The 26,185-nt window shown below is 35.5% G+C and overlaps 1 protein-coding gene across 1 annotated transcript; it reads right to left on the minus strand.

The window, feature by feature from the left end:
* Positions 1–10,893: 10,893 nt before the first annotated feature.
* GDU3 (glutamine dumper 3) lies at positions 10,894–11,937 on the minus strand. Its single transcript, XM_089613991.1, has one exon. It carries the CDS (start codon positions 11,802–11,804, stop codon positions 11,355–11,357), a length of 450 nt encoding a protein of 149 aa, XP_089470117.1. The 5' UTR covers positions 11,805–11,937; the 3' UTR covers positions 10,894–11,354.
* Positions 11,938–26,185: the final 14,248 nt, after the last annotated feature.

Here is a 26,185-nt window from a genome sequence, read left to right on the forward strand (position 1 = left end):
AATCAATAGCCCATTTTCATCTTAAAAAGTAAACCATTTTTTTAAATAGTCCATTAATCCACAATAAATTAAATTAATTAAAGAGTTAAATTAAATTAGCTAAATAGTTAATTTAATTTACAGCAGGTTAGTAGACTTTAATTTAATAAAATGAACCATGGGCTAGAATTTTAAAATGAGTCGGTGTAATGGCTAGTTGCAACAATTTTTTTTAATATATGTTCGAATTTTAAACGACCAATAATTTTGCTACACACAAAGTATATTATAGCTCCATCCTATGTAATATATTTGAATCAACATGTGTGGTCACATGATCATTTTTCGCTAATTTTAACACCAAAAGTAACATAAGGATTACCTGTGAAAAAATGACTATCATAAAAGATCGATAAAACAGTTTCTTTCGTCAAGGGTGCAACCTGTTAAAATGGTTATAGTTGAGGGGTTAAAAATGCCATTAATTATAATATATAAGAGAAATCTAGATATTGTGTTCATCCACCATGGTGGTTTTTACCATTTTCGTTCCTCACCAATCATAAAAAAACCATGATCGATCGATTAAGAGACTTTCTCTCCCCGACAACGATGAAATAGTCATTAGTAACGAAGTGGATTTTTGAAGGCAAAGAAAAAGTTTGCTTTGTTCTTATGGGCGCATTGTGCTCTCGTCCAAATTATAAGGATTATTTTTCTCAGAGATTTATTCAAAAGTCACACGAAAATCATTGGAGGTATTTAAGTGGCTTCATGCAAGTTCTTCAACTGCCAATGCCTTAGACAAAGATTGGGTCCTTGCAAAGGATCCATGAGACTTTGATAAATATTTGGTGATTCACAAGGATTCCGACATGGGAGAAGATTCGCATGAGAGTGAGTTTTTCCTCACTAGTACGTAGGTATAGATACACTGTCAGTTTTTACATCGAACGTGGTTTCATTCACAACCCCACCGGCTCACAAAAAGTAACAAAAACAGATTGTGGTAAAGCATGTGGCCTCCAAACCTTGGAAAATTTGTTATGAAGAGTCCATTTTCTAAGCAAATCCGCAAGGGAGTTACAACGTTTGGGAATCCATACAAACTTAACAGGTAAAAATAAAGACGAGCAAAATATGTTGAGCATAAAGAAAAAGAGAGACGATTTTCCAGCTAGGGCACTCCTCATGATTATGCAACGCTGCAAGAATATTGCGACAATCACCCTCGATTACAACTCTAGAAAAACTTTCACGCAGAGCCAAGAGGACGGCCATTTCAATGGCTTTGTGCTCTACCTCTTCCGTGGACTCCACAGTCTCCCACCTGATATCTTCCATGAGCACTTCCCCTTGCTTGTCGGGACCAACAATACCCAGGCCCGCATTCTCTTGGATGAAGGCTGTGTCAGTATTAATCTTCACCCAAACTCTCTCAGGAGGCTTCCACAAAGGACCTTCATGAGGACCCAAGTTTTGAGTCCGTCCTTCAAAGCATATCCGCCATTTTATCTTCTACATGGAGAAGTTCTCATCGATTTGGGCTCGAAAGGACGTGTTATGGATCTGCAGGTTTGGTCGGCCCCTTTTGAAGATGAGATTGTTCTGAATTTTCAGATCGTATCGCAAATGCATCCGACCACCATCAATAACTCCAATATGTGCTCTTTATCCCTACTTGTTCCTGCAACCAGCATGAATAAGTTCTCAATAACTTTTCTTCTAGAGGCCCCATCTAGAATAGGCCAAGTAGGTTTCCACGGCATGGAAAACCACAGATTTTTGGAGAGCGGGCAAGCCCCAAAGAGATGCCCTTCAATCTTGATCTCTAATTTGCATAGCATGTAAGTGTCACACCGCCATGATCAAATCTCGCTAGCTTAGCCTTTGTCGGGAGGGCATTAGACGCTATTTTTCCAGATCAATTTATATCTTTCAAGCAAGCATTCCATACAGTTTTTCAGATCTCTCCACCTTCCACATGCATCATCGGATTTAGGGCATCAAAGGATGATTTAATTGAGAATTTTCCATCACGGCTTCGTGTTTAAACCCGCTTGTCTAGGAGAGGCAGGGGCAAACGTGTACCTTAGTAATTTGGGATGCAGACTCTTCCTCAAAGTACTCATTCAACTTACTCCGGTCCCAATCTCTCGAATGTTTGGAGAAGAACTCGTCGACATTGACCGGATTTCTAATGGACTTTCTCAATTTCTCCGACGTCATAAGATCTCCGAGCCCTCCACCAACAATCTTTATCCGCCACCTCCACCGAACCTCTATCTCCAATCAAGACTGAAGAGTTCCCTCGGATGAGGTCTTGCGCATTGCAGAGTTCCTTCCTGTCCGGAGAAGAGGAAGACTTTGGATGACACTCCCCAAATGTGAGGCCCACAAGCCCATGTAGCTATCTGCAAGAAACCAAGCCAGCTTGAATATCAATGATGTGTTTATGTCTTTGAACCGCTTGAAGCACAGCCCTGCCCCACCTACAATGCTTTAGGCTTCGTAATCTCGTCCCATTTCATAAGACACCAAACCCGGGACTTAGAAACATCTACCGATCATCAGAACCGCCGAATCATAAACCGACATTGCTTGCACCACTAATTTAATCAAAGTAGTGCGACCCACTTGCGAAAAGAGTTTGCTCCGCCACCCTTCCATCTTCGCCATTATCTTAGCTTTCAGACCCATTTCCGTCTACCAATGAAGAGAGGTATTTCGAGGTACCTAACATCGTTGTCTAGCGAAGTTATAACTAGTTGGCTTTGGATGCTAAGGATACTCTCCTCTTCAAAAAATTTAGAGAACACGAGCCCTGATTTTGCCACGCTCACTTTTTTACCCGACCAAAACTGATACTTCTCAACGCACTCCCATATCTTACCCACCTCTCTTCTTGGCACAGAAAAATAGGAAAATGTCGTCGAAAAATATTAAGTGTCTTATACCCTCGTTATTCCGGCTAATATTGATCCCATGAATCTCCTTCTTCTTCTATGCCATCAACACAAGACGGGATAAGACTTCAACTGCCATAATGAAGAGGAATAGAGACAACGGATCCCCTTGATGAAGACCTCGTGAATACCTAAATTTCCGAATTGGAGAGCCATTCAAGAGTACCTCATACGATGTGTTGGAGATGCACCTCTTTATTACTTCCACAAACTCCCTCCTAAGCCAATACAAAGGAGTACTTCCAAGATAAAAACTCATTCTAAGTGATCATATGCTTTGTGCATATCAAGTTTGATTCCCAATAAGCAATCTTTGCCCTTCTTAGCTTTCATCTTTTGAAGGATTTCACGCGCAAGCATCCCATTCTCAGCTATTCACCAGCCGAGAATGAACGTCGATTAGTATGGGGAGACCACCTTCAATAACACTTTCCTAAGTTGGTTGGTGATGATCTTCACCACGATCTTGTAGGAGAAATTACATAAGCCTTAATTTATCAAAGTGGAGAACCTCGTCACATAATTTGGGGCTGAAGGCAATGAAGTAGTGGTTAGTCTCACTAGACATCTTGTTGTCCCAGAACACCGCTTGAACAAAATCGGACACCTTCTGCAAAAACCATTGGAAACCGTCTGGCCTTGGGGATTTTAGGGGATGCATACTCTACAATGTAGCATTTACTTCCAAGGTCGTCGGGATCGTCATCAACTTTGCATTATCTTCTATGGAGATAAATTCTTCAAACAGCCTGTCTAACCCGATGGGATAAGATGGATTCTTCGAGCGAAAAACTTCTCAAAGCCTTCATTAAAGTGGTCTCCAATACCCTTACCAGAATGAATCCAATCATCCTCGTCTCTCTTGAATGCCCATATATTGTTTCTCTTCCAATGAATAATTGTGGAAGTGTGGAAGAACCAGGTATTTCTATGTCTTTTCTCAAAATGCGTTCAAGTTTATTCCACAAAGTCTCAATTCTTGGGCTACTTCATTTTCTTTAATGTTATTTCTTACTGTCGAAGACAGGTTCTGAAGCTTTTGGAGCTCCAGCTAAAGGCTTTTCAACCTTCTATTACAATTACCGATCAAACACTTTGTGATTCCATCTACGAAGTCTCGTCTTCGTGGCCCTCAACTTGTGGTTGAGTTGCGTGTTTGCATCCCTCTAACATATGTCCCATAAAGATGCATCAATCACCTTTCTACACGAGTCATCTTTAAGCCACGCTTCGAAGAATCTGAAAGGCCTCATAAATCTCCCTCTTTCAATGGCAAGATCAAGGACTATCGAGGAACGATCCGACCCAAGAATAGGAAGGATTCTGCCCCCAGCTCTTAGAAATTGAACTTGCCATCTTCCACTAACCACGACTCAATCGAGTCTCTCCTTGATCTGATCTCCCGCGTGTTGACCGTTGCACCAAATAAACATGTTTCCTGTTAACGTGAGATTGCAACCATAAGTATTATGAAGGAATTTGTGCAAGTACTTACCATCCCTAGCACGCACCAGCACTCATCCTTTTTCCTCCCACGAAGCTAAAATTTCATTGCAATCACCCATAAGAACCAACGGAAGGTTTTATTGCACAGACTACTGCTCAAAATCCTTCCAGAATTGGTATTTCATGTCATGCACTGTCGGAGTCCAATCCAAAAGGACCAAACTCCCATTTGATTCTCACGGGAATAAAATCAATTTTGTAGTCAATGATGTTAACTCTCACTCCTCGTTTCCACCAGAGGCATAGACCTCTTGATATTCGAGTACCATCAACAAAAAAGCTACCAAAAATTTCAAACTTACGTCTCATTCTCTCCATCGTATATTGTTTCACCATAGTTTCTACCAGAAGAATCATATCCGGATTGTAGCTTCTGATGATTTCTCGTAGGTCCTGCTTTGCCGTATCTTTGAGCAAGTCACGACAGTTCCACGGTATATAACTCATTAGTCCGGCAGGGCCTCTGATTGGCCCACCTTTTTTGTCTCACTAGAAGACTCATCTTTGATTTTGTTAGTACCATTCCCTCTATTCCGAGCTTGGCTCTTGATCTTTGGCTCCTTCCATATTTCTTTCTCCTCATATTCTCAAACTTTGACATTTCTCCTATGGTGAAGTCTCCCAGAACTTGCTGGAAAGAGGCTGCCAGACCCTCGACTCTTGGTGCATCACTCGAGGTCTTCGACTCACTTAGTCTCGTGAAAGCTCCGTCGATTTTTCAGTTTGCGATTCTGGTTTATGTCATATCCTCCTTTGCGTTTGTGTAATGGGTTATCAGCCTCAATGAGGGTTGGGCTTTTTTGGTTATTTTATGCCTATTCCATGCTTTGGGTAGGGACCAATTTCTTTAGTGACTCATAAAAGTAAACAAGTTTGTTTGGCTCGCATGATTTTACATGACACTTTTATTGGGCTTTTTTTTTAAGAAAAGCCCACTATCTTCCATTAGCCCTACCCCACATTTCCTCAGATCCTTCTTGTGAAAGGACAAATCTCATGTATAGCAGCTTACTTTTTTTCTTGTCTCGACTTTTACCCCTCGAACGATCTTCAACCTTGTCTTACATGGGGATGGGCTGTTAGGAGCAGGTGATAGATGTATGTTTGTCTCGCTTCTCAAACTAATGAGATGTTCTTTGTCTTTATCAGCGGTTCTTCACCTGCTTCGTTTCTTCTTACACTTCTGCAGCTTCATGCGGCTCGAGGAACTTCTTTGATCCATTGAGTATGTCGCTTCTTCAAACACCACCGGAGGTATGTCTTGTCTTTCTCCTCTCTCTTGCAGTGGTTTACGACTTTGAGTAGCCTTACGATCTCCGTTGGTGAAGCAATATTATATTTCAGGCACCACTGTATGCCAGCTTCCATAAATCGGAACTTGTGGGAAATCAGTTTTCTTGATGAGAATTTCTCCACTCCTTTGACATTCCTCTCATGCCCCAGGGTCCATATCTGAAGCAATAACTAACCACATTCTCAAACTTAAACGTGATCCATACATGCATTCTAGAAAAGAATCATGGGCATAGATGTTTATCGATCCAAATTTTTCACCCATGCTCTCATTGTTCCTCGCAGAGCATCACTTGGTTTGACTGAGACTTTTAAGAGTTCTCCTGCAAAGCTGGCGAACCGCTTTAGACATCGTATGTTGATGAGTACCGAAGGAAGTCCTTGGATTCTCACATGGCGAACCGCTTTAAACATCGTATGTTGATGAGTGCCAAAGGAAGTCTTTCGATTCTCACCCACAAGGGGATGATTCAAAGGATATTTCAAAGGATATTTCAAAGGCTATCATGTGATTTGGCCAATTCGCCACCAACATCTAAGCTCCTTTGAAGGTCCAGGGTCTTCGGCTGAGCACCAGGGCTCTGTCCTTCCTCAAAGAGATTTGGATTTTCAAGATCCCCGGTTCGAGCTCATCCATCTTCATGTTCCCATTCAGTTTCCACACCTTCCTTATAACCATTGTAATGAGACCCTTTTCCCACCGGTTTCTGAGAGAGGATCTTTGCGTAAACCATGTGGAACTCGCCACCTCCAGGGAGAACATAGACAAGAGGATCGTTGAGAATCAGCTCCAACACCGATAAAGAGGTGGTCTGGCTCAGCACTTCTTCCATCTCGTCTCTTCTCGCCTCTCCAAGATCATGACAACCTTCCTTTCTCTCGTTCCTAACAGATCTCGCTTTCTTACCCCATGTGTCCGGTCATTTTCACCTAGCACTTACTGGTTGTTTTTAGAATGCCTTAGATTTTAATTCTTTAGCCTGAAAATCACTTACCACGTTTATCTCTCTCACCCAATGTTTCCTTAAAAATACCCTAACCAAAAACTTTGAAGAGGGAGGATAGAAAAACCAAAATCTTAAAGACACCACAATCAATGGGCGAGAAAAACACCCGTGTACGGAGAGAAAACACGACGTACGCTCGGATCATTAGTTGAAGGTTGGTGACCTGAACACTAAATTTTTCTAAGGCAGCACTCAGATTGATTGGTTGAATAAAAAGTTTGTGAAAATATCTGCTCTCTACACCTAAGCTAGTTTACTATATTTAAAAACTTTTCTGTACATATGTAATATGTGTTTTTTTTTTGGAATATAATATATAGTCATTGTTTATGATACTGCGCATTAAATATCCCACTCACTGCCAAATTGCTATGCTATTATCTCTTTTGGCATTTCTCATGAATCTTACGTGTACCAGATGTATTTAAATTAAGTAACAAATAAAGTACTCATAGAAACAATGTTATTTGCTAAGAGAACGGGGTGTGGAAAATCATGTACGATTTAAAAACTATCGTATCTCTTTGATCATATTATAAACGATAAATAGACAAAGTTAGCGCTGCATCTAGTGCTCTTGCACACGAAATAACATTCCAAGAATTAAATTATTTATATACATAATTTAATATTTTAAAATTGATTTTCTACCATTTATTTTTAATATTATAAAGTTCGACAATTTTTCCTGAGTCAGAAATACTACATTCTCCTTTTCTCTCTTTCTTTTTATCTCACTAGTTTTCATCTCATTCCCGAGTGAGTCATTTCGAAAATTTATACTATGATAATAATAATAATTTAATTATGTAAAAAAAAAAAAAATTTGATTCCTTATCCCTGATTTGAATGAGAAAATGGTTCGATAAATATAAATTCGAAATAACAAAAAAATTTAATCTTTAATGATTGTATGGGTTTAATGAGATTTTTTTATTGAAGTTTTAGATTCATTATACTAAATTATAAACTTTTTTAGATAATATTATTGTGGCTACCATATATTGTTATGGTCTAATTGAAATAACTTTTATGGGTAATTTTCTATTTTTATATGTTACATAGTTATATTATATGTAAGTTGTAACAAACATAAAAACAAAAAATATTTGATCACTACTATTTTAAAAATAAATGAAAAAATGAACCTAACCTAAAAGTTTATATGACCTAAACTGTGATATACCCTAATATTAATAAGAGGTATGTTTGGAATTTGAGTATGAATGATAATACTAAGAGGTATATTTGGGTAATAATGTTGAAGTTTTTTTTTTTAGGGAATAATGTTGAAGTTTTGTTTGCCAATACTATTTGAAATTAAAACAAACAAAAAATAAAGTATTATACCAGCACCAGCAGAGAGAGAGAGAGAGAGAGAGAGAGAGAGGGTGCAAAAGTTGACGCATGAGTTATATATGCAGGGGAGCGAGGAAGAATATTAAATAAGCAATTAAAATAGGGAAAATATTTAGAGTATCCCTCGTGTTTAGTTTAATCGAAATGCGAGATTTATCCGTTCGATTTTTAGAAATATCAGACATATCTCTTCAGTTTAATATAAATGACATATATCTCATCTAAAAAATGTTATACTACAAATATCACCATTTTCGTTTATTTTTTTACAAAATATAATTTGAACTCTCCAAAATACCCTTAATAGAATAAATATTTATTTACTATTTTATTAAAAAAAAAATTTCTCTTTATAAAAAAAATCCTTAAACTTTTATAAAGAAATTTTTTCAATTTAATTTTTTTGTATATAGATAGAAAATAAAAAATTATTTCATTAATGATATTTTGGGGAGTTCAAATTTCTTTTTTTTTTTTTGCAAAAAATAAACGAAAAAGATGATATTTGTAATACAGCATATTTGTAAGGGAGATATATGTCAATGAGAAATTTTATTTTCTAGACCATAAAGTAATGAAAATATCTCAATTAGATCCATTAGTTAAGAAATATCCAAAATTGGACTTTTGTATTAATTTCGGATAAAAATACCTCTAGTTCAAATATATCCTCTCTCTCTCACACTTCATCTCTTTCACTCTCACTTTCTCCCTTTCTCTCTCGTTTTCTCCCCAAATCCGACCGAACAAACCCAAATCCGACCGAGACAAGAAAAATCCGACCTTCTCCATCAAAATCCGACCGGCCCACCTTCCAAATCCAACCATCTCCTTCCGGCGTTGGTGGTTATCAAGCTCTCAAAGTGTCATAACTCAAAATGACAAAAAAATTGTTAGATTTGTATTTTTTTTTTCATGGTTTGATTAGAGTAGGATTGATAGGATACATGATTTTAGTGCTTATTAGTGATTTTAGGTTGATTTGAATGAGATTTAGACGATAAAATAGGTTTTAGAGTTCTTAAAAATTCTGGAATTTTTTTTTATGAATATCATCGGATTCGATCAGATTTTATCGGATTTGGTCGGATTTTATCGGATTTGGTCGGAGTGGTCGGATTTGGTCGGAGTGGTCAGATTTGTTCGGATTTTATCGGATTTAGTCGGATTTCCATAGTGAATGAACTTTTTTTCGAAAGAGGTTATATGGTCTTGCAATGGTATTTCCGTCAGAAATTGGTACAAAAGTCCAATTTTGGATATTTTTAAATTAGTTGGTCTAATTGAGATATTTTCAAAACTATTTGGTCTAGAAAATGAAATTTCACATGTCAATTATATTAAACTAAAGGAATATGTCTGATATTTATGAAAACTGAAGGTATAAATCGTGCATTTCGATTAAACACAAGGGATACTGTTGATATTTTCTATTAAAAGACAAAAGGTATCAGTTTTTAAAATAAATAAAAAAATAAAATAACCTAACACGAGGCGTAGAGTGACGAAACGTTTATGTTTAGGCTTTAGTAAATAGATTTAGATAATCTCCTCTGAGTCCGAACGTACAGTAAAGTTTTGTCGTGTAGTGATGGGTCAGCAAACCTAGGAAAATCAATAAATGAAAATAAATAGTTATGACTTTGAGGAAAGAATTGAAGAAAAATTAATACAAGAGACCGTGAAATCTAGACACTAATCAACAACACTAATGTTACAGATACAGAAGTCAGTAAATGTGAAAAAGATCAAATGAGTTTTGAATTTTGTTCAGTTTCAGATCGCCGCATCAAAAGCATGTACAGCTTTCCCAAATCCTGTATAGCCTCACACGTGCATGAATATTGACACACACAGTTTTGTTTTAGCCTTCCACGTAACGTTCAATAAACCCTTTAATTACATATTTGAAACCCGTGCTATCTGATCTGATCAGATCAAGAAACTTTCTTGATCAATTTATGTGAGATAAAACACATAAAAAAAAAAAAACTTGTACTGATGTCTGATTCCAAGGAGAGCATAATTGCTTGTCATCAATGTTCTGCCTTAATAAATCCAGAAAGCAAGATATATATATATATATATATATATATATATATATATATATATATGTATATATATATTAAGACAAAAGTTTGTTCTGTGGGGATATGGTTTGGTGGTAGATGAATGTAATTTAGATCATTTTTTTTTTTGTAGATAAATATGCCATATTATATATCTATATGTAAAAACTAGAGATTAATTTCTCTAACTTAAATAAAACTTTTATCAGAAGATAGGATCTATGAAATTAGCGATCTTGTATTTTAATGATAGTTTCTGATTTCTCAGTGGAAGATGGAGGTTTTTTTTAGTTTGCTTGTCTATTTGTTTGTGCGCAAGTGTATTTGAAATTTTGCATATACAAGCGAAAAAAAAAGTTATTTGAATAACACACTATATTTAGAAAAAGGAATAATAATCTAGATTATATCGCTTGAAAATACTTTGATAGTCTTCCGAGTAAATACTTGGCCCATTTCCCACCTTTACAAAAGCAAAAGAAAAAGCTCACCAAAGTAGGTTGAAATGTTTAAGACTCGTTCATCGTCATAAGCCTTTCAAACGAGAGAGAGAGAGAGAGAGAGAGGCCACACCATAATTTACTTTTATTTTGTTCCAATCTAAAATACCTCTCACGCGAGCGAAGTTACTCGCATTAAAACCAAACCCCATCAAGGAAATAACTAATAATAATAATTAAAAAAACACACGATAAATTGAAAGAGAATCTCATATATATAATGTAACTAATTAGGCTTTGTATTAGAAGCAACTAATATCAGTCTCCTCCGAATCAATAATTCACCATAATCCTTTCACGTTTCAAACGAAAATAGACACAAAGAAAGGAAAAAAAATGGGACATCAAAACCTGTGAAAACTTTCTTGCTTTCGCTCTCAAACGAATTTTTACACCTCCCAAGGAAGGACAAAAAAAAAAAAGACACAGAGAGAGAGAGAAAAAAAAAGAGGGTAAAAAGAAAGACCACACCATAATTTAATTTTCCTTGTTCCTAAGCTAAACTATACCCTCTCACGCGAGCCTCGTTTTCCTCGTAAAAACCAAACCCATCAAGGAAACACTAATCACTAAAAAAAAAAAAAAAAAAAAAAAAATTAACCGCTCAAAAGTAAAAGAAATTCACCGATACATACATACCTTCATTAAAAAAAAAAAAAAATAGGTAGTACTATATTATTGATCTTCTATTCTCTGCGTCTGATCCGCAATATTATCATTCATCAGCGGCGGAGACTTGTCGTCAGTCTTCTGACAAACGCAACTTCCGTTCCCAGCGTCGCCGAACGACGACGTTCTGCTGGAAGCCGGCGTGGCGAGGAAAGTGGCGCGAGCTTCTCCGGCCATGATGACGGGGATCAAATCCTCGAAGACCGGAGGCGGCTTGAGGGCGTCGTCGTCGTCGGCCGCCTTGGGTCCGGCCTCGAGGTCGCCGGCGGCGGAGTCGTCGGCGTCGAGGTAGGCGGAGAGCTTCCAGTAGGAACAGGCCAGGATGAGGAGCGCGAAGGCGATCAGACCCAGCATCGCCGCCAGACCCCCGAAGAGGTACGGCACCGGCGAGTGCCACGGCGATCTCTGCGGCGCCAACGCCATACCCGTCGCGTTGAACGGAGCTCTGTACGCCATTGGAGAGGGAGAGAGAGAGAGAGAGAGGTTGTGATGATGGTGTTTGAAGGGATTATTGGTGTGGGAGTATATGGGAGTTTGAAGTGGAGGTATATATAGGAAGAGGGATTTAGTATATGTATTATGAGTGTGTGTGTGTAATATTGTTGTTGCTATTTGCTAAAGTTGATATATATATATTATTATTACGTGATCAAAGGAGTTTTTACTACTGTGCGACTAATCTTACTGTTCAATTAGTGATTTTGAAATGGTTCGGTGTGGAATCATGTTGATGTCCTTTAGCTAGATGATTGATAAAAAAAGAGAAGGGTAGTTACGTAAAACACAGTATATTAAATAAATAAATAAATAATTTCTTAGTTTAAAAACCACTTTAAATTGATTTGTTTGTAATATGTATTTATAAATGTTTTAAAGTGATGAATCATTTATATAAATGGTTAATATCTCTGTTGATAGTGTCCAAAAAACTTTATTTCTCAATATATATATATATAAATTAAGCAGCAATACCGATTAAAAAAAATGTGGATTGCAAAAAAGTTTTCGACTTCAAACCTTTTTTGTGTGTAGATATAGAATATGAAACCACACTATATATTGCAAACTTATTCAAAATTGAATGAGCCATGAGCCATAAGAAAAGTATGAAACATATAATAAATTAGAAATTCAAACAAACTTCAATAGTTCAATGAGATTTGAAATTGTAGATACATTTTTTTTTTTTTTGTCGGCAAAGAGATTTGGAATCACATAAATAAATAATTACAGAACCCATTTCTAAATTTTAGAAACGATATAAAAATACGAGTAGGATTTGGTATAAAAGACTATAGGCAATGAGAATATAGGACGTCGACCACTCTCCGCCGTGACGTTTCTCTTGATCGCCGTCCGCAACAACAAAAGCAGTTTTTCATTGATTCACTGGCGACGATATGTGCTACCCGCCCAGTCCAATGATATAAGAATCAGCTATGATTGAGCATCGATCAAAACAAACAAAAATAAACTGATCGATCAAAGTAAAGAAGGGAGAAGAGAAAGTTGAATCTCATAACATCATTACTAATTACTAAGCTGAGAACACTTTATGCCCATGAGGAATAACGAATAATATGAGTTTTTAAACAATAGCCGAATAATAACATTAGACATGTATATGTTAGCAAATAAAGACATAAAAAGACTCAATTACCCTCAACTTACTCGGCTAAAAGACGGTTTGATTCTTAGACTTTTAGGGTCCGTTCGGAACCCAAAAAATGTGGAACAAAGTGAAAATTTGAAGGAAAATGAAAATAGTAGAAAGAATGCATGAGAAAATCAAAACAATTTGATAAGCTTGGCTTAGAAAACTTAATGATCAACCCTTTAGTTCCCCTTTTTTTCTTAAACTACCCGTAAATTTTGGCTCAGATTCACCTTGAATTTGAGTCCCTAGCTAGCTTCTACTCAAATCACTCCTCGGGTGTTTGATCAATGTTTATATAATAATACGTGTTCTTACACAAAAATTGGAATGCGTAATCAGAATCCTATGGAAACCCTAGCAAAGCACCAAATCATATGTTTTGCGCAAGTCTGATTTATTGTTTGATCAAACAATAAATCAGACTTGCGCAAAATATACATATAATCGAATCTGATAATCTGCCAAACTGCTAGGAATTCTTGCCCACGAGAGATAATGAATAAATCATAAATGATTACTAAATAGAATAATGATTTACTTTATTAGCATCATATGATTAGTGGGTTAAGCTCTGAATATCATAATCAATAGCAACTATCATCTGTAGCCTCCGTATTAAACTGGGTCACGTGTTGGGCACTTGAGTTCGGGCGGTGAGCTAAAACATGATCGATGGCTAATACACGCCTGGATAGCTGTATCTAAAGTCGTATATATTGAACACTAGTAAAGGATGATCACGATGTGCGAGCATTCTGCACTTGTGGTAAGTGCGCGACCCGGACATGTTTTGGTTGTATATGTGTCGTTAAAGTACCATTACGACACACTAACCAAGGTCGCTATGATGGTCACAGTGAGACTTGATCTAAATCCTAAAGTGATCATAGACACTGGATCATGTTACCGCGCTCTTTGACTCATTCGCTAAAAGGCTACTATCATGTTAATCACATATTATGTCTTAAGAGCTTCGGAACATGATTCGAGTGGGAAGTGGTTGACATATATATATTACAGCCTTCTTGAAAGAAGATCAATGTTCACTCACCTAAAGGTTGATTCCAGAACCGATAGATTTCCGGCACTTTCGAAGTATGTACGTTCGGAAGAATCTTTTGTCGGGGAAACAATGGTGCTTAGGGTATATATATATGTATCAAGAAAGGTATAACGGTATAATTGACTTTTCTCGATACGGGTTGAACCGGGAGGATCTTGATCACGAACTGACTAGATCAGTGGACACTCTTCACGATGAGTAAATATAATTCTAGTATAAATGAGGGTTCAGTTTTGGCTTACATAGTAGAGTATTTGACCAAGATTAGACTAATTGATTGAAAAAAAAGAAAGACATTTTTTCTTCTTTGTCATCAGATTTGTTAAGCTTCTATTACTAAGTCTATAGTCTCCGATTCAGCTCTGATAAAGACGGATAAGAACTCTCTGGTAATAATGAATATTATTATTACAATCTCACAGTTGTAAATTGTTTAGCAGCATTCATTCGAAAATTTGTCTATTTGCTGAATTAAATAGTTATTGTGAAATTAATTATTTATTGTTGGATCAAGTAATTAATTAATTGAATTTTAAGTTGGGCCTACTATACACTGTAAATTTCGAAATTCCTAGGCCCAATAGCACTATGTTGGGCGTTGATAGTTGCGTTAATCACGCGTAAAACTCCAATCTCCCGTGCCTAAAACCAACGAGGCCTCAAGGATTTTAATTATTTTTATAGTGTTTTTGATGGATTTTCAGGTCTATGTGGATTTTACTAGTGTTCGGGGTCTCGATATGGAAAAATAAGCTAATCGGAGTCAAAACGGAGCAAAAACGAAAAAAAAGAAGCGAAGGAAACAATTTTTCCAACTCCGCGCACCACAAGGTCCATTTCGCGCGCCGCGCGGAGTGGGAAATCTGCATAAAAAAGATACAGAGTCTTACGTGCGAACCGCGCCGAAGCGAAAAATGGACCGCACGGCGGTGAAGCGCGCGGCGCGCGGTCCTCCTGTCAAACTTTGTTATCTTCAATTTTTTTAGTGATTTTCAGCCATTGGATGCGATTGGAACGCTTAGATTGCTCCGAAAACAAGTCCCTTCATCCTTAAAAAGACCAATGCTTTCAGAAGAAGTCATGCAAGGAAGGAGATATTGTGGAATCTATCAAGAACACCTTTTTCATCTTTTAGTTTTTCTTCTTTTTTTCAAAAAATTTCTAGAGTTTTGTTCATACTTTGTGGCTCAAATTTGAAGAGAAGGATTGAGTTGCTGAGTTCTACCATTGCTACAACCTTAAACAGTGTTCTATTCTCTATCTCTTACTCTTTTTAATTCAAGTATGATGTCTTTTGATTTATTGTTCTTGTGTTCATCTTTGTGTATATTTATTGTCATAGTCATCAATATGAACTAATCTCATGTAGGGCTATGGTGTAGCGAGTTCATAACGATGTAGGATTGCTGATATTAGAATTGCTAAGTTGTTGATTTTCTCATCAATTTTACTAAATCCAAAACTTTGCTTAATGCTTGTATGAATGTCATGAACTCATGCTTGGTTTATGTTCAACTCTAATGCTTGAGAAAGATTAGGTTGTTGTGCTTTTATTTTGGGGTTACTAGAATACATTCCTAGTCTAGATATAGCTAGGTTGTCTTAGACTCGTGCAAATACTCTTGATTTTAATGCTAGCCGTGCTTGTTAAGGGTTGAGATCGAGAGATGAAATTCCGGTATCGATTTAGGTTGTTAGATGCTTGAGAGAGATCTATCAATTCTATTAAAGTGAGTATGAGTAGTAAAAAGTGTGAACCTCAATAGCTTGTTTCTTTTCTTAGTTCAGCGAATCCAAGATGTTTTGTGAACCCATGAACCATAGTCCTTCCCTTCATCCATTAGAAATTTTGTGTATCTATTTGTTTAAATTTTGTGACTTGTTAATGAATTTTTGTGACAACAACTCCATCAACTATCTTAAGTTCTATACTGGCTTGTGATTATCGGATTCCTTATTTAGCTAATCCTCGATGGATCGACTCGTTCTCACGATTTATTACTATTGCGACCACGGGCACTTGCGTGTGCGAGAAATTTTCGCAACAGGCGTCTGCATTAGGATATTAATTACACAATATTCTCTCATTAATTAGTTGCTAGTTTTGTGGTAACTAATTAAATAAGAGAGAGAATAATAATGGTAGAGATATTATCTCTCTTCATTAAATAAGGAAATTATATATTGTCATTTATTCTCTCTCATAATTAATTTCCTAATATCTAAGAGAATAATAATGGTAGAGATATTCTCTCCATTAAATAAGGAAATAAAATATTGTCCTCATTATTCTCAAATATCTAGATTCCTTAAATATAGGAGAAAAATAAGGAAAGTAAATATCCTAGATTATGATATGATGATGGATGAGAGAAAAAGCAAGATTTGTAATCAAGATCAAAGGGCTCATGCTTAACTACAAAATATAAAAAGAATAAATGAGAATTAAATATCTAGGATCTTCCTAGAATATCTAATTTCTACCACTATAAATAGGGATCGAAGAGGAAGTAAGATATACATTTTTGCAGAGGCAAAAATTTCGCCTATCACACCTACTGTGGACGAAATTCTAGCTCTCTCTCTCTCTCCTCTCACTCGGAATTCCGTGATTCCATTCTCATAAATAAAGTATGATCTGAATTCATAAATCAGAGTCGTAGTGAGATTCTGAGTGTGCCCACACTGTAGTCTTGTTCGTCAAGAGATTACGTTTTGGAAGACTAAGGTGTCATCAAGGCGAAACAAAGGAGATCCCGAGAGTTTCAGAGACATTCCGGAGGGCTGATCGTAGAAGACGACACTGGGAGGGTGAGACGAGACGAGAAAAAATGAGGAGCTCGAGGATATCCCGATTCATAAAGCTTAAGGAGAAACCCTTAAGTTTTCTAATAACTCGTCTCTTTATATTATTGGTTGCTTGACACATATGCTCTCATGGTTAAATTAATTAAACAAAACTAGATTTTGTTTTAATAACCATTAAATTGATTAGGTTAAGATAGCGTAATTAATTATTTTTCCGCACGGTTATTATGATAAGGTGAATAATCAACAACCCCTTGTGTCAGAGCGATTGTTCATGTCTGATACCAACCCGGTTTTTTCACCAACACAAACAATCACATGTTTTCCAAGATGTTAAGAACATGATGTAGGACATCTTGAAAACAATTTTTGTCAAACTACAACACAACCAGTCAACATAACAACAAAATAGATTTGAAATCGCAGGAGAGACAAAGAGATTCAAAATGACAAAAATAAATAATTATGGAACCCTTTTCGAAATTTAAGAAATTATATAAAAGATTTAATTATAGGATTGCCTAATATTAGAGTGTCGTAGTAGTCGTTATGGAAAACGACTATCACTCTTCTCATTTCCCACACTATCCTTTCCTTATGCTTTCTCTTCTATGTCGTTTGCCTACGTGCAAGGCATTTACTTTACCCATAAGTATATAAACTCTGTAGCGTGTATTTTCAAATCAATCAAAGAATTTCTTTCTTCATTGAGCCAAACTCTTTCTTGTTAATATGGTATCAGAGCTTTCTTCGTTCCATCTTTGATTGGAGATCTTCGTCTTCTCCGATCCATATTATTATTCTCTTCTTTTTCTTCGATCACTGATCTTTATCTTCTCCGATCACCATGGATAATCAAGCTGCTCCACAATATGTCTCTTTTTCTCATTCGATTGCATCAAAGCTCGATACAACTACATCATTTGGAGGAAGCAAGTTCAAGATACTTTGCGCGGTCACAATCTGCAAAAGTTTCTTTCATCAGAGGTTGTTCCTCCATCGAAATTCACGACGGAAAGGAATTGTGAAACCGGAATCGTCAATCCAGCGTTCAAGATGGGATCGACAAGATCAACTTATCATCTAGTGGCTTATGGCACATCATAAGTGAACTGAATGTTGTTCTATGTATAAAAAAAATTGATGTAATTCGATACAATAATATAATATTTACTTAATAAACGATTATCTAAGGATAATTACTAAGATAATCAAAGAATATTTCAGAATTTAATATTAATTAATATATGGCTACTATTTTAATCAGTCATTTTTTATGACTAAACTATTTATTCTGTCATTTCAACTAGGCCTGTGCACGGTCCGGTCCGGTCCAAAACCGGTCAAAAAACCGGACCGAACCGTTCAAAACGGTTCAAAAAAACCCAAACCGGACCGGACCAAAAATCTGTAAAAACCGGACCGGACCGGACCGTTTTAAATCATCTAGACCGGACCGGACCGTTTTGAACCGTTTGGACCGTTTTGAACCTTTTAGACCGGACCGAACCGGACCGTTTTGAACCGTTTTACATAATTTTTTTTTAAAAAGCCATTAATTTTCCACCAAAACACAAACATATAGTCATATATTGGAGTTAAATACATGCACAAATGCCTAATTTGGCTAATTGGACATTAATTATTTTTTTTATTTTTTTTATAAATAAACCGGTCCGGTCCGGTTTAACGGTTTTTTTTAAAAAAAACCGGACCGGACCGTTTGCATTGAGTAAACCGGACCGGGGAAAAAAAAACCGTTTTAAACCGGACCGGCGGTTTAAAAATCACCGATCCGGTCCGATTTACGGTTTTTACGGTTTTTTTGCGCTGCCCTAATTTCAACTATAAAGAAAAGTAAATTTTAAGTACAACAAAGATTCGGTTTTTAATATTTTTATAATATATTTGAGAAAAAAAAGACTCGCGTTCTATATCAATACTCTTAAAAACATAATTTGCATGGGAATAAATTATTCCTCTAAACGCATATAGAATTTCTTGTCACGATCGATCAACCTCTCAGTCCCCGTTGTATTATGCAGAAACATTAAAATTTCCATGTAATCATTGCGAGAACTTTAAATATTTATATAAGAAGGACCAGGACAAAAATATATCTGTAGCCATATATACATGCCTATCTAAGCATACTGTATCCATTATTTTGCTTATATACCATTTTTTTTTTTGGTAATATGTATTGCTGTATTGGAATCGGATTGGATGAATGAGAGAGAGAGAGAGAGAGAGAGAGAGAGAGAGAGAGAGAGAGAGAGAGAGAGAGGGGATAATACTCAAAAGAATTATGAGCTGATATTTGTGCACAGTTAAAGCGCACTCAGAGCTCAGACCTGGGTTGATAGTGGAAGCTGCGTTCATCACTCGGGAAAGTACCTATTGGACGTTAATTTTGCAACTAACCAGGTTAATTATAAAATATAGTCAGGGAAACTTAAAATATTATATATAAGAATCAATGTGTGAGACACTTATTGGCCAACCAACATATGAAAAATACTATAAGGTTGTACGTTAATTTATTCACTAACGCTTTAACATATTTTAAGAATAGAAGTGCTAGATTAATGGATAAAAGCGGGCTTATCCATCGTAATTTGCTACTATAATCCATCGTAATTTGCTACAATAAGAAGTACTATATTTGAATTGAGTCCTTGTTATGATGAAGTATGAATTCATTCATTATTAATCATTATGACGTGGGTCCCTTTTAAATTTCCAGATAAACTTTAATAGTTAATATGCGTATTCATGAGAGAGTTATTTATTTTACGTAACTAGTTTGTAGTATCGTCATATTTTTAGTTATAGTAAGAAACCATAAAAACGTACAAAAACAGTAAAATTTTCACTTCCGAGGAAGAGAGAAAAAAAAAAGTAATTAAGAATAACAAAGAAAATATCTTTAAAAAACAGGAAATAATTTTTCTTGTTTTAGAACTTACTTAACTCCTCGCAGGCAGTGGCAAAGCCAATAATTAAATGCAGTTTGAAACTAAAAAAAGTGGAACAAAACTAAAGATACAAAATATATAATAAAATTATTGTTGATGTTGGACCGTCCTCCATTTACACGCAATTGTTTGGTTCCGAATTGGAATCAATTTGGCCCAGGCCCATGATATTAATCCGATAAGGGGTCGAGTTGGATGTCGCATACGCTCAGCCATATGCTCCAAAGAATGATCAATTGGTCGAGCTAGCCTTGGCGAAGGCCAGCTCGATCCGTATCCGTGGGTTTAGCGAAGGTCAGCTCGCTCAGCAAACCTCAACTATTTTCCCGAAGACTCAAACAACGCATACGAATTGCAGTTCAAATTCTCGAGCTGGTTCATCCCATCACTGGTCAAAGATGACACTTGTCCCCAAGAGACTGGAGAAATCCTTATTCGACGCACGACGTGACCCTAGAAGACCTGAGCTCGCAAACCGCCTTTTGCAGCTATAAATACGAGACCATGGAGCATATTTACGCACATGACAGCCAATTACCCGGATATATTCAATTTTGGTCCCTTGAGCTAGTCGTTACATATATTCTTAACCGTTTCATTGTTTATCGACATTCATATTCAATAGAAGGCTTAGGGCCATCCTTTGTCCATATAATTTCTCTTGTTCGCTTTTCATTCATTATTTCAGAAATAGATTTAATCTCATTACGAAATTCTAAGGCACATCTCTATAAATCTAAATCGACCCATTTTCATCGCGAATAGTCGAGATTGCTTTGAGGTGATTTTTCATGTGAACAATCATATAACTCAATAAAAATACAAATTTTCACGATGAGTTCTCGAATTCTAAATTTTTTGCATAATAACTTCATTAGCAATGTAATCACAAATTTATTTATCAATATAAATAACTAAGTTGTCGTTCAACCGTTGATCTTCAATACGATTGTGTAATTGGTCTTTACAAGATGCATTCCAGAAAACACTTTTTCTACGCTAGCAGTAGCAACCGACAAAATCACTGACAATGTCAATAATCGATAGACTAAATGATATACCTTATCTCATCCCATTTCAACTATTTTTTTTCAAGATGATAAATCCCCTTCAAATATGAAAACTTTATACTTGAGTGCACATCAATATAGATTTCAGGTTGATCATCAAGTGTCATGAGCTCAATTTCAGAAAAAAAAAAAAAAAAAAAATTATTTGGACAAGAATCGGAAAGTTGAATTAGCTTTTGCTTCTCGAAAGCAACAAACAAATTATTAGCACACATATGTAGTGTACATTGATGAATTAGAGAACTCAAACAATATAGATAGATAATAAACAATGCACACATATTAATATATAAAACACTTGCTTTGTTAATGCCAAATTAGAAAGGAGAAGACTTGAAATAATAAAAATAATAAGAAAAATAGTATGGTTGATATTTGGGGCTTTTATGTAGATATTGAAGATGATGAAGGTAAATAATGAATATTTTTTATGGTCTCTTGTTATTAAAAAAATGTTGATAATCTGAAGGACCACTGCCACTTTTATATAAATATAAACATAAAATGAGTGTAAAATACTAATTTGAATAATAAAAAAAGGCGAAATTGCTTCCGGTGGGTTTCAATCCTAGTCTCTTGGGTATTAGAGTTTAGACCAACCAAATTCAGCTATTACATCTTTATATTTATATTTGTATACTTATTTGATTTATTAATGTGCAATTTAGTTAATTTTAATAATTTTATATTTACACCTATTAATTTTTGTTTAGTCTCTTATACCCACTGATCCCTACGTGGTTCCGCCCCCACTCTCACATAATCTTTATTGTTGGGACGTTTTACAATTTTATAAAATTATTGTTGTTACGCTATCATTGTCATTTTCTTTTATTCTTCCTGCACTTCCAAAAACTATCTTAGCAAAATATGCATGATTTTGGCTGATTTCTCTTCTAAAATTATCCGAATGATAACTATTAATAAAATTACGTAGCTCAAGTTTCAACGAACATTTTTCCCCTAAAAAATATTTGTAATCGTGATGTATTTTTGAAATTACTCAACGTGATTAGGATCATTATCCAACTAGTAGTTGAAACAACTTGTAGAGCAACTGATTATTTTAGACAGTTTTAATCAACGTGATCACAAGCAAACAAGCAAACTAAAAGCAGTAAAGGACACAAGAGAATTGATAATCATGTTCGGCGATAAACAACTTACTCAAGGGGACTGATACGACCGGGTGAAAACAATCAACTACATCAATCAGTCAAAGGAATATGAATATTAAATTTGATGACTCCCTCACAAACACCTCAGTCTTTGACTCTTCAATTGGATGTAAATCCGAGCTTCCCCTTAGATTAAAGACTACCTCGCTTTGTTTCACCTAATCTTTTTCCGAAGATTATCAAGCATGTTAATGCAACACACGCACCCATAAATTCACATCAAAACAGTGATCACAAAATTGCAAGTATCAAGAGTTAGTTGTCGATGTAGATCTTCAAGGCAGAGAGAATAGTTCAAAGTTTATGGACGAATGAATTTTTGTCTAACAAGTATGTGTGACCAAATTCGACCCCAAATAGCTTTATTAGATTAATTAATCCACAAATCTCTCGCTAATCTTACAGAATTGGAAACCAAATATACGATAATATATACTCAATATATTTTTAAACATCTTCTTGCAGTTTCGCTCAAACAAATTTAACAAAACTGTTTTACCAAATCAAACCATGCCATACCATAGAAGATCCAACAATTTTAATAATTTTTTCGCATAAATTTGTTTTCTTTTTTCATCGGCCTTTCCTCTAAAAAAAATCAGGTATTTAAATATCTATCGATTAATGTGTTGAATATTCAAAAATAAACTATTAAAAGAATTACGTCAATCATGGAAGGAAAAGAAGCTTATGATGATGATAATTTGGCAGTATATGATGAGTTTGTTTTTGAAGCAGTTTCACATTTTTTTTTTCATGACTGAGATGATATATCTTCAGGAGTTATAAGATCTGTGGGCCCGTTGGGTGAAAAATAAAATAGAAATACAAGTAAAATATTCATTTAAATGCTGCCGCTTACATGGCATCTAGTCCCATAGATAGTAGTACGCAAAACAATAGCCTATTGTCTGCTTAGGGAAAAAAAAATTGAAATAAAAGATAAAGGACAAACAAACAAAAGAGGAATATGAATGAATGGAAACGGAAATCAGTTTCGACTTCGAGTATAAATTAAAAAAAAAACCGCTATGGTATATGCAATGCATAATATGTATGACATAATAATGAATATACACTCATAATACAATGAGGTTTTTTTTTTTCATTTTTATTCCAGTTGCTGATAACACGTAACTTTCACCTTTCACGTTCTTTACTTGAAATATCCGTTTCTACTTTACTTCAGTTTACGTAACTTCTATCCACTTTTTTCCATTTTTTTTCTTGTTGATCAAGAAGTGTTGACAAGGGCAAGAAATGGGGATCTACGGAATTATTTAAATTAATATTATGTAAATGAAAACGGTATCAATCTATGCCAGTAAGAGACAACATAGAAACGAGAATAACAAACTAATACGAGCCTTGGATCATCTATAGAAAATACGAAGACAAAAGTGCCCCACCACTTGTACGTATTTTGACCGCCATTTATCTTATCAACAAGGATGCATTTGGTAAAGTGGATCAATTATAGTACACTACACAGCTCATATAATACATAGCCTTCAACTCAAGGTTAATTTTTTTCTTCTTCACATATATCACTAGTTCGTATACTTTATTTTTTAATCTTATTTATAATTAACCCTATGAAACTCATTTATAATTTTTATTTTTAGGTCATTTTCCAAAGGTAAATACCATGTAGCATGAGTGACTAGTTGCACACGTATTTTAAAATTATCAATCTTTGATAATAAAAATTAAACTACATTTTATTACTGATTTTAATAAAATATTTATTCAATAATAATAATACAAATTTTTTTTTTTATAAAATATGACACTCATATACGCAACTTTCAACTAATATATGAAATTATAAATGCAAATTCAATATGTAGTCTCACTGATATATAGCATGTTACATATAAATACATCTTAGTTACAAGTTACAAAAATAGAATTTTCTTTTACTTTGGAACTAAAAAGCACTCACGTAACTCTATAAATGAATGTCATACTTATATTTTTTTTTTCATCTCCCCTTTAACTTTAAAACATTTGATCTTTATGCATATTCAACTCTATTTTTATATCAAATTTCTTTAATACATCTCATTTTGTCTCTTACTATCTCTATTTTCATACCATTTTGTTTTGTTTGAAAATGAATTTTAAATGTGATTATTAGACTTTTGAAGGTGAAAGAGAGACAAACTGATTAATAAAAAAGACTGGGAGTAAAAATATAGTTATAAATGAAAATTAAAGTATTTGAGTTAATGATAAATTAGTCCAAATTCAGAGTATATTAATATCTTATCAAAATTTAGAATGAATAAATACACTACTTTTTTTAAGATGACTCGAGATTTTTCATTAGATAACGGATGGATAACCCGTAAGTACAAACACGAAACTCCTTTTAACAAGGAAAGTTGAGACCTCTAGTCGTAAAAAATTCAACACTTGAATCGAACGATAGCACGGTGTGTGATAACTTCCAAAAAACGGAAGATAATAATGCACACTTAATTTAAAGCAACTATATTGCTCGTTTAAAAAACTCTCGAATGTTAGTGGGTAAATCCAAATACTTGAAGACCATCCACCTTGAGAAAGGACGTCCGAGTACCTGTACGAACATATTTTCAACATAACAATTTGAAAGACGGCTATTCCATCCTCGGAACAAATTACCACAATAGTAATGTGGAAATAAAATACTTTAAAACTACAATAACAAATAATATTATTAAACTGGACGACATACATTGAGGATGAACAATGTCTTTTCGAGAAAGACAACTTGACGCCGCCCATCGCACTATCGGTGATGGACCTGATGCGACCCGACGCTCCACAGAGGAAGATAATACCACTCATGACACTCCGATCGGTCCCGACACCCGCCCCGTAACGATGCTTTCCCCCTGGATTCGCATCACCAACACCGCCCGATGCCCTGACGAGGAGGAAATCTTGTCTCCTCCGAAGACATCAAAGAGCAGCGCGTCTCCATCATCGTTTGTCGCACCTCTATAAACCCTCATTGCATCACTTATCACTAGAACAAATAGAGGCATCCGGTGCGACGATTGTCGCACCAAATAGATGAGACTTCCTCAAGAGCCGCAACAATTTTGTAAACGACTTGTTCGTCCAATGGTTCGTGACTTTGATGTGCATCAACGAAACCAGTAACGACAAAGACAAAAACTCTTTGCATCTAAGGTACAATTCCGCTTCCAACTCGGAGTATAAGTCTTCCACTTGCTCCTCTGCACGCACTTCGCCCGGAGTCGGATTCGCAAAGTCGTCGAAGTCTTTGTGATCCATTATATCATGGAGAGCATCGTGCAATCCACCGACTCCTCTCTAGTTAGTTTTGCTGTCATTTTCTACTTGGGTAAGAACATGATGTTCGCCTTGATGATACCATTCGGTGTATCCCGGGGTAAACCCCTTGTTCAAAAGGTGATTCTTTACGACCCCGATGTCTTGCCATCTCACGTTATTGCAAGACTTACAAGGACAACGATACTGACCATTTTCATTCAGGAGTCTGCTTGCAAGGCGGATAAACTCGTTAACCCCTGTTTTATACGGCAAACTCAACTGATTGTTCTCGATAATCCAATCTCTACTTGAATGGGGAAATTGGGAGATAAAAATGAATCGTTAGAATTCATTTTGTAAGAGTGAATTGTTAGGAAATTGAGAGGTAAAAATGAATCGTTAGGATTCGTTACGTAAGGAAATTGAGATGAAAAAAATGAATAGTTAATATTTGAAAGAGTCGAGAGCAAATTCGTAAAAGTGAAAGAGAAATTGTGAAAGACATGCATTAATTTTGAAACGAAATTGTTATTACGTTATTATATACAAACTCACTACTGATTTCGTTTACGAGTTAACCAATTTCGACAAATTAGTTAATTTCGTTAAAATATGTTATCGAAAAAGTTAATTTTTTGACAAATACGTTTTATTTTACCAAAAATTTGGCAGAGTTTCCCCTATAATATTGACTAACCAAAATCTGCAATTTAAAAAAAAACACATATAAAACCAACCAGGACTATCTTATTAACATACTAAATACTAAACCGAGCCTCCGGCCATGGCTCGGTC

This window comes from Urtica dioica, chromosome 5 (assembly GCF_054948205.1).
Source record: "Urtica dioica subsp. dioica isolate 48M chromosome 5, U.dioica_male_clone48M_v1_H2, whole genome shotgun sequence".
NCBI classification, from domain to species: domain Eukaryota; kingdom Viridiplantae; phylum Streptophyta; class Magnoliopsida; order Rosales; family Urticaceae; genus Urtica; species Urtica dioica.